Source organism: Falco punctatus (genome assembly GCF_963210335.1).
Source record: "Falco punctatus genome assembly, chromosome: 3".
Taxonomy (NCBI): domain Eukaryota; kingdom Metazoa; phylum Chordata; class Aves; order Falconiformes; family Falconidae; genus Falco; species Falco punctatus.
In genome coordinates, this window is record NC_137582.1 from 58,693,653 (window position 1) to 58,704,103 (window position 10,451).

Sequence of the window (10,451 nt, forward strand, 5' to 3'; positions counted from 1 at the left end):
CCATTTGTATTTTCAGTTAACACCCTGGCTTTTCAGTGTACACCAGATCCCAAATGTAAAAACATCAGGGTCTACTTGCCAAAAGGATGTATTGCTGGAGGCACTACATTTCAAAGCTTTCAGGAGTGTACTCTTACTGGTTTCAGTATGAGGTAGTACCACCAAAACCACTCTGCTCAACAAATGAAATAGAATAACCTACTTTTTTCTCCCCCTTTGTTTTATCTATATAGTATGCTACAGGCTTGCTCAACAGATTCTTGGCACCAGATACTGTAACCTATATGTCTTCAAAAGAAAAACAACTTGGCAATAGAATATAGCATCAGTTGAAAATTAAAAAATACTCTTAAGGAAATGTATGTTGAATGAAATGCAGGAAGGCACCCACTATCTGCCTGCCTCCAGCACATCTATGTAAAATGCCTAATAGATGGTAATTTTAGTCTCTGACATACCTTCCTCACTCACTTCCAGGATGTTTTACTCTTACAAAACACCATTTGTGTCCCACATGCGTCTTTTTTTGTTTTGCTCTGTTAAAACTCTATACTGCAGTACTGCTGCTGGAGCTAATGCCTAAGTTTTCACTATTTCTACATGTACAAAACATTCACAGGTCTACCTAAAACTGCCACGTTTTCATAAATTGCTAGTAATCGTTAAAAACAGAGATTTGCTTCTTCCTCTGTTTTCAGTCTTGGACCTTTTGTACTCATTTGTGCCCTGCAGGCACAAGGTGTAATAATTACAGCTTCAGAGAACTGCAGCAGGTATCTGGCCTAAGGTGCAGAAAGCCATGAAACCTCAGACTGGATAAACCAGTATGGAGAACAACAGCATGATGTGTTTTGAACAGCAACAACAGGGTCACTTGTTAGCTTCGAAGTCTTTTGCTTTCTTTTGAAAAACATGTTTGCATTTGAAGTCAGATAACTTCTTTCTTTCCCCTCAGAAACCCCAAACCCCAGAAAAGAGCTAGGTTTCAAATCAACTGATGCACAGTGAGTCTCACAGGCACTTAGATTAAATTCAGCCTGTCTCACTTTACCTGTTGGCTCTACTCTTTCTCGGTTATGGACTTCTCTGCTAAGGTTGCAGTGACTGTCAGCAGAACAAAACAAACTGCAGGAGTTACCAGGTATGTACCACATCTTCTAATAGCAGGATCTTCAGCCATACATCTTCAAGCTACACAGTCTTGTGTGCTTTTCTCTATCCCTCCCTCTTCTCTCATTCACATAGTCTTTTTTCATCACCAAGAGTCTTAGCAGGGCAACTGTAATCCTTTATGGCAATATTAGAATAGACTGTTTTAGTGGGAAGGTACCTGTAATGATTGTCTAGTTCAACTGCCTGACCAGGCTGAACAAATGAAAGCCTGTTGTTAAGGGCATTGTCCAAATGCCTCTTAAACACTGACACACTTGGGGCATCGACCAGCTCTCCAGGAAGCCTGTTCCAGTGTATGACCACTCTATCAGTAAAGAAATACTTCCTAATGTCCAGTCTGAACATTCCCTGGTGCAGCTTTGAACCACTCCCACGCATCCTGTCACTGGATCCCAGGGAGAAGAGCTCAGCACCTCCCTCTCCACTTCCCCTCCTCAGGAAGCTGTAGAGAGCCATGAGGTCACCCCTCAACCTTCTCTTCTCAAGCTAGACAAGCCCAAAGTCCTCAGCCGCTCCTCACAGGACATGCCTTCCAGCCCTTGCGCCAGCTCTGTTGCCCTCCTCTGGACACATTCAGGGACCTTCACATCCTTCTGAAATTGTGGGGCCCAGAACCGCACGCCGTACTCGAGGCGAGGCTGTACCAGTGCTGAACACAGCAGGATGATCACCTCTTGTGACCGGCTGGTTGTGCTGTTTGATGCCCCCCAGGACGCAGTTTGCCCCCTGGGCTGCCCGGGCACCCTGTGACTCACAGCAGCCTGGTGCCGACCAGCACCCCCAGAGCCCTTTCTGCGGGGCTGCTCTCCAGCCACTCCTCCCCCAGTTTATACTGGTGCCCCGTGTTACTCCATCCTGGGTGCAGAACCCAGCATTTGGATTTGTTGCTAGACTTCATCCCATTAATCATTGCCCAATGCTCCAATCTATCCAGATCCCTCTGCAAGGCCTCTTGCCCCTCAAGAGAGTCAGCAGCACCTCCCGGTTTGGTATTGTCAGCAAACTCGCTAATGGTGCATTCAGCTCCTGCATCCAGATCGCTGATAAAGATACTGAACAGAACTGGCCCTAGAACTGAGCCCTGAGGAGCTCCTCTGGTGATGAGTTGCCAGCCAGATGTAGCCCCATTCACCACAACCCTTTGAGCTCAGCCTGTCAGCCAGTTCGTCGCCCAGTGCACTGCAGACCCACTCATTTCACAGCTGGACAACTTGTGCAGAAGGATACTGTGAGGGACAGTAAAACCTTACTAAAATCCAGAAAAACTACATCCACTGCCTGCCCTTCATCCACAAGATGGGTGACCTTGTCAGAGAAGGGTATCAGTTAGACAGGACTTTGTGAATTCATGTTGACTGTGCCTGATGATTGCTTGTCCCTTAAATGCCTTTCAGTAGTACCCAGGATAATCTTCTCCACAATTTTTCCAGGAACTGAGATTAGACCGACAGGTCTGTAGGTTCCTGGGCCTTTTCTCATGCTCTTGTAAATTGGAATAACATTAGCTAGCTTCTAGGCAGCAGAGACTTTCCTAGACTCGAGGACCTTTAGTAGATGATCAAGAGGGGTCCTGCCATAGTATCTGCTAGCTTCCTCAGTATGCTGGGATGAAGCCCATCAGGCCCCATGAACTTGGGCTTTTCCTCCCTGTCCTCCACTGCCCTGCTGTACCCCAGATATTCATGGGGTGTGTACTCTGCCCACGCCAGTGTGCAAGTAGCACAGCAGCGCAGGGAGGATGTCGTGCTGCAGAGACAATCCACGGCGAATACACACCCTGTGCTGGCTAGTCTCTCACCACCAGAGTCTGCAGGACACAGAGGACCAAAGCATTCCTGAGGTCTCTCATCCTCATATGAATCTGTTCTGACCTTTGCCTTGTGATGATTTCTGGGCAGCCCTGGGAGGAATGGCTGGAACAGAAGAGGCAACACTTTGTTAGAGACCTAACACACAAGACCAGGTCAGGGCCCCTAGCTTTAAACAGGAAACATTTTTAAGCCTTGCCTTTGAGACAGCCACTCTTCTGCATACCAGCTCGGTCACTTGCAGCCGGGTTAGTTGTGGAATCATGGAATGGTTTGGGTTGGCAGGGACCTTTAAAGGTCATCTAGTCCAACCCCTCTGCAATGAGCAGGGACATCTGCTAGAACAGGTTGCTCAGAGCCCTGTCCAGCCTGACCCTCAGTGTTTCCAAGGATGGGACATCTACCACCTTCAGAATTCCTCAGTGGAATGGTTTCCACTGTGGAGAGCACAGTCAGCCAGAAAATGCTGTCTTCAAAAGGCAAGGAAATATCAGTCCCAGCTCAGCTTAGCCAAAATACAGATTTGAATGTCTTGTCCAAAAGCCTGGAATGTTGAGAAGTTTGAGTTAGAGCAAAGGACTGGTCTGCTGTACAGGGAAGACCCTTAAACCTGAGTATTTTTTGTCAGGACAGTAAGTGACCAAACCCAAAAACCTAAATGAAAAAAAGAGAAAAATATGGCTTTATATAGTAACAAAAGCCAGAGATATTTTTATATTTTGTTTTATGTTACCCCACTACAATTTCAAATCATTTCACTTTATACCACACCAAGAGGTATGGTGTGGTAAACCACACTTTATACCACAACAAGAGGTGGGAGCACCTTCCCTGGCATCACAGAAACCAGAGGAAATGGAGAAGGACCATTTGTCTATGGTCTTAACCTCCCACGGCAGTGTTCTTCAGAAACTACCATTGTTTTAGCATTCATAAATTCTTGTGATGGCAAACCAAGTACAATTACCAGCTGATGGTATGGCTAGAGCAATGAGCGAGACAATTGTGGGGTGAGGACGTAAGGGGAGGAGATCTTGGGGCAGGCAAGGTAAAATGCAAGAGACATTAAAAGTGATTACAGAGCGATGGGACCGACAGCCCCTTGTTCAATAAGGATGTGTGCTAAGTGACCTGGCACAGTACATGATGACTTCTATTCTGGTTCAGTAGAACTGATTGACTTCCAAGGACTCAATTATCTTCTGTAAGAGAGGAATGGAAGTTGGTCCTTTGCAGCCAAGAAGTTGCAGGTAGAGATAAGGGACAATCAGAAATGGACAGAAAAGGAAGTGCCCTGAGTCTGCACAGATCAGCTTCATTAGATACACATTTCAAAATTGCCTTGGAAGGAGTGGGTTATGTGCGAGGAAAGGGGAGGAACATTTTGACTTGGGGTTTGTTGGCATCACGGGGGCGATCATGTGAGAGATAAGAGAGTTACAGCAGGAAGATTGTGAGGTTGAAAGAAATGCATAATATTTTTTTTCCATGAGGACTGGACAGAGGTACTGTAAATTCTAGAAACTGTAGAGCTGCACTTAGGGAATGGGTATAAAAAAGATTATGGAGAGCAGGCAGCATAAAGAACTGAGGATAAGAATAACAGTGATGGATCCAGTTGTGATACAGTCAGGTAGTGGTAGGCACATTTATCCTTTGAGCAGTACAAGGGAGGAGGAGGGGGACTCAGAGTCATTTGTCTTGGCAGGAAGCCCAGGTCAGAGGGAGTGAAGGGCTAATGAAAGGTCTGAGTTGAGATGGAAGATGGAAGAGAGAGAGGAAGATGGTCTGGCATTGAGCTACTTGGATCAAGAAACGAGGCAAAATCTTTTGCTTACTTGGTCCAAGCACAGAAGCAGAAATATTTAAAAGGACATGAGGAGGTAAGATGCCTTAGTGTGAGAATAACAGTCATGAGATGAGGGAAAGGGGGAGGAAAGAACAGGAAGCAAAGAAGGGGAGTGAAACAAATTTTGTATGATAGGCTTTTGGTGCATTAAGCAAAGAACTTTCTAGTGTTGTAACTGCACTGAATAGACTGGCAAGGAAATGATCACTTTACTGTATCTATTCTCTTTGCTGTGTCATTTTTCTTTTCTTATTTTATACTTATTTAATATTTCTGAAGCCTGAAAAGCATTCATTTGACAAAGATTCAAGTCAAAAGGGCTTTTCTTAATCTCTGCAGATGTTATGGTGCAGGAGCAGGGAAGAATGCACTGTATTTACAATTCTATTCCTGTAACAGATAGTCAATACATTGTGCTCTACTGTGTTAAAAAAAAAAAAAAAAGGAAGGAATATGAGTGCCAAACTACGATGATAAGCTCTTTGTGTCTTGAGCACACTCATTTTCTAAGGATTAGGGGCTGTCCTTTATCAGCCAGTCCACTTCTGAAAGTCCATGATAGATTGCTGCTTGCCCCTCTGCTCCAAACAGCAGCAACCTCAACTTTGTCAGCAAGGAAACTCCCAAACACAGCTGTCAGTGGGCAATGCAGAAATACTGCTTTCTCGGGGCAGAACCCCACTGGCAAATCTTACCTTTCTCTCTGGAGCTATAAAAAGTGCAACAGAAAGAGGACTTTGGAAGTAAGGTATTTACAAACAACCATTTATTTCTTTCTTTGTTTTTTTTTTTTCTGTGGGTTTTTGTTTGGTTTTTTGTTTTGTTTTTCTGGGTTTTTTTTTGGTTTTTTTTTTTTGTTTTTTTGGGGGGAGGGTTGGGCTTTTAGGGTAGTTATTTCCTTTGTGCTTAGGCTGAAGGGAAATGGTCCTTCAGCATCTATTTTAATGTGGTCATTTACCTAGTGCTGGAAGAGTTGTGGGTAAATGGGGCTAAGGTCTAACACATAAAGAAATGTCTGCCAGCAAGAGATGTTTTAGCAGGTTAATGAGGAACTTGGTAACAGCCTAGCAGATCATTGCAAAATCACATTTCTTTTTGCTGAAATCACTTTAGCCTTTTAAAACCACAGGAAAATACTCTGCTACTTTATGGGGAGATTTTGTTGAATTGAAAATTATATAGATAACGTGTTATTTTTGAGTATTTTTAGGAGGCGTAGGAAAAATACAGTGTGAAAATGGTCATCTCCTTTACTCACTACTGCAATCAGTGGGCCAGAGGAGGGCAGAGGGCCCTGATTTTGTCAGCTCAGATTTGCTGCACCCAGGTTTTCTCTGGAGAGATAGCAAGGGCGGCTCTTCCCTCACCGACAAGCGATACTGCCCTGAGGCTGCTCCTACATACCGTACAGTGAATGAATTATCAACAAAGCAGCTCCGGGATCCAAAAGTTATGCAGTGCCCAAGCATCTTGCAGAAAATGAACAAAGAGTTGGGTGGGTGCTTGCAGCCAACACAGCACTGGGCAGGCCTGCATGCTCAGAGGCGAGGGGAGAGTCCAGCTTTTCTTCAGTCACTGAGTCCAGTTTTGGGAAGGAATTAAGAATCTGCAGTTGTGGTCAAGCACTCAGAAACTTTATGTGTTTCTGGAAAGTGCTGCACCCTGCAGCATAACTGCAATTTGTAATCAAAAAGAAACATAGTTCTTAAAGACAACTATTTTTTTTTTCATTTTTATTGGAGCATATTTGTTTACTGAATCAGGTTACACTGCAGATTGGAGAGAAACTAGTTTTGCAGGCTTCCTCTCTAATCTCAACAATTTTTGCAAGGGAGCAGTTGTAATGCAGAGATGTCTGGGTAAGATACCTGAGCAAAAGCAATCAGTTTGTCTCTGTCACTGCACTGCTCCACGTGGCCAGTATTATTCTGCTGAAAACCAAGGTAAACTTCCCCATCAACTCTATGTTGCTGCAGCCATCTGGAGCCTAATACCCCAGCTGCATCACCTTTCACTGTTTAGGAAGATTTTTTGGTGGAAAAGCGCTTGTTAAAAGTATATTGACCTTCAAAATATGTGGCGTGCTTCTAGTTCTCCCACCAGTGCCGAAAAATCCCCTCTGAGAAGTAACAGCTACAGTATTTATAAGAGTCAGATTTTCAGCTGGGTGATCTAACAGTTCATCCAGGAAGCAGGTTTATATGGTCATGCGTGCAGGAACTAGGGCTCTTAAAAATTAGTTGCAGCGTAATTATTTACTTTAGGAAAACAGCATTAACTTTTACTCACCACTTTTCCTCCTCCACTTGAACTCCTATGGACTGGAACTTACTGGTTGCTTTGTTTTCACCTGATTTGGTGGATTCTTCAGCACCATCAACCTTAGAAAAAATTAACCAGTTACTTAGAATGTATTTTAGCAGAGATATCACCCAGCTACTTACAATTTCTATGCATGATAACTACTAAGTGTCTGTACATACAGTTTGTACCATAAGTATCTTCATCTAGTCAGTCTATCTGTGGTGTGGACATTTCTGATGTTATTAGTGAATATTCATGATTCTTGTTAATATATAAAGCATTTCTGGTAAGAATGCAGATGGATTTTATCCAGTATTTTATGGAGGCTGGATGCTCATATTTGCCAGAGCAAATCTGTAAGCAGTTGTAACTTCACTTAGTGTGCTCCACCGTTTGTTTGATTTCACCTGCTAGGGTGTATGTGTGTGTATATGTGAACTCATGTCAAAATTATGTGTTTATTTTGTTTAAATGTTAGTGTCTGGAATCAGAGCACTGTACAGATAAGATTTAAAGAAAGCAGATGCAGGTCTTGTGTGCATTTTCTTTGCTGCTTCATCATGCAAACAGGTGGTCCCCAGGAGCACATGCAGGACCTTCATACCACCTCTCCATCTCTGTGAGGAGATTTATACCAATGGTAAAAAGTTAAAATTTAACCACACATGTGTCTCTGAGCAAAATCACAGACTTCTACATCAAATCAATGTAGTTGTTAGTTCCCAATTCTTTTATGACATTCTTTGGCATACATGAAAAAAATTTTCCATCACACAGAATTTTTGGACCACAACAGTGTAACGAAGTGACCTGTAGATCCACTCTGATCCAGGGTATACAAAATCTCCGGCTGTAGTTAGCATCTGTTGCACCAGTAAATAAGCTTGTTGTTGAGAGCTAGTTGAACAGCCTATGCAGGAAAAGTGCTCCAGGAGGGATGGGAGTTACAGAGCTGTTCAGTGAAGTGAGGTACTCACCTGATACTGAAGCTTTTGGGGACATAACTACATCTTAAGTCCCATAACTGACAGAGAGAAGCAACCTTTTGATGGGAGTTTTTCTTTGCTTTACTTAGCTTGTTTGCTAAATAGATTCACAGCAAAGGCTTGAGGTGTCTTAAGAGTGACCGAGGGGTGCAGAGGACATGCACAGAGGTTTATCACAAGTGCACATTAGGTTTATTTGTTAGAGGCAGAAGCAAACCGAGAATATGCCTCTGGCTAATGTAACTTTCCCTTCTCTACAGAGATGGGCCAAACTATAATTAAGGTGTATACCTGGTCTGAGTTCAGTCTAAGCCTAAACTAGGCTCCCTTTACAGTCAATGGAGAGAGACTGATTCCCATACTGCCAGTCAGAGGGCTGACAGTTTACCTACCTATTTTTGGGCAGTTGTTTCTAAGAGAAGTAATTTCTGGCAGCAACAGCTATTTTACAGTATTTCCACTCCCACGCTACCTCTTCAGCTGTACCAGCACAACTGTTTGTGCAATGATGCTGCAAAATGGACCAGACAGCGAACTAGCAAATTAGTTTTCTTTTATCTGTGAAGCCTGTCTGACTCTAAAAATCTCATTGATGGGGCACAACTGGGAGGTTAGCACAGCGCACGGGTAGGAATCCTGTAGGGCTGTATCACTGCTGAAGGTTTTGCTTCGTGTAATCCCAGCTTTAGGCATCTTCATAGGTTTGTACACAAAAGCTGCCCTGGCAAGCCCCTCACATACCATCCCCAGGCAGCTTTCTCATATGTTTATGTTGTAAATTTCATCTGTAAATTTCAAAGTTTTAGAGGAAGGCTGTCAAAGGCTTGAACAACATTTGGGGCATTCTTTTCCTCAGATCTCAGGAAACCGAGGACCCTATACTCTCAAAAGCAGCATTTGTTACTTGCAGAAATGCTACCTTAAGAAGAGACATCAAGGCGATAGTCTCTCAAGAGCTATGATTCAATTACCACGGTTCATTTTGGCTTCTGCAAACATGGAAATTATTTCTTTCTACCCATTATTTTGCAGGGTGTTTGCCTGCTAAGGAGTCTTTGTTGCTTTGCTCAGCGAAATGAGGGATTACAACAATAAAATGGCACCTTAGGCTTGGCTGGGAATGGGAATAAGTAATAGAAGAGCTTTCCTCTACCCTTGTCCCACCTGGCCCTTGCTCCTCTGTTTAACACTGAACATCAACCCTTTTTTCAGATTATACCCAAACAAATGGCTGTGAAGCAGAAAAAGGCTACAACAAAGCTGTGAACTGAACCCACAGGCAATAGCAATTACTGCCCTTCCAAGAAGAAGTAAGAGAAAAGTCACAGCTTCTCCAGGATCTGCCCCTGGGATGGCATACTTGTACACAGCTCCTCTCATCTCATCAAGCCGATGCAGAGATTTCACGGTGAATTCTTAGTCTTTGCTAATCAGATAAGCCTGCCCAGGCATATAGTGCTATGCTTACAACCTCCATCTGCAAGAAAAAAAATAATCATGTCTTCTTGTGAAGGCTGATAAGCTGTGGATTGCTATTCTGTTTGCTTGGGATTCATCTCCCATCAAAACCTGTGTTGATTCTTAGTTGACTCTAAGTTCAAGTACTTGGTTGCAAAAGCGAATCCTGCAAGCAGATAGCTGGAGTCTTATGCACATTCTTTTATTTTTTTTGGGTGGGGGGGTGAGGAGGGGAGGGTTATGGAAAAGATTAATTAAGAAAGCAGATTACATTGGTCTAGTTTATTTGCTCTTTCTCCTTTCTGTAAATAGGAGTGAACTTCGGCGGGGTTAGTTTTCTTGTTTCGTTCCACTAGAGGTAACAAAAAGTAATTTTCTTTAACAAGGGCAAATCAGAAGGAACTTATCCTCTGCTCTTGAGGCTGAGATAGGAACAATGCTGCCTCATTCAAGCTGCTACCAGTCATTATGAAATGCATGAATAAGCAGCGACAATTAATTCAGTGAGGCTGGACGAAAATATTTTTGGGGTGATAGTGTAATGTAAATCATTGTTTTACACATTCCCTTTCAATGATTTAATTCATGCCTTTCTGACCCCTGCTGCGTTATGATTCATAGATTAGTGCTCATGTGTGTAATTTAACAGAGCTGAATAACAAGTGGCAAGGAGACTTAAACAAATCCTTGCATCTGATGTTTTATGATAAATTAGAAAAGCATCATTAGTACCATGCAGAATGATTACGCTGCTGCAATTTCTATACAGGTACTCATCAGGAAAAGAAGAAAAATACACCGCATAGTGAGCAGTAAAACAGATACAGAAATCCAAAACAACAGCAGACATATAATCCATGCCCTGTACTGTAC

At 43.1% G+C, this 10,451-nt stretch overlaps 1 protein-coding gene across 7 annotated transcripts in view; it reads right to left on the minus strand.

The window, feature by feature from the left end:
* The window catches only part of DLGAP1 (DLG associated protein 1), a 358,503-nt gene that overhangs the window by 39,036 nt on the left and 309,016 nt on the right, over window positions 1–10,451 (minus strand). For all 7 annotated transcript variants that reach the window (XM_080381374.1, XM_080381373.1, XM_080381371.1 and 4 more), the window contains one exon: window positions 7,120–7,211. In XM_080381374.1, coding sequence (XP_080237500.1) covers window positions 7,120–7,211 — 92 coding nt within the window. The remainder of the gene's footprint in view (window positions 1–7,119; window positions 7,212–10,451) is intronic.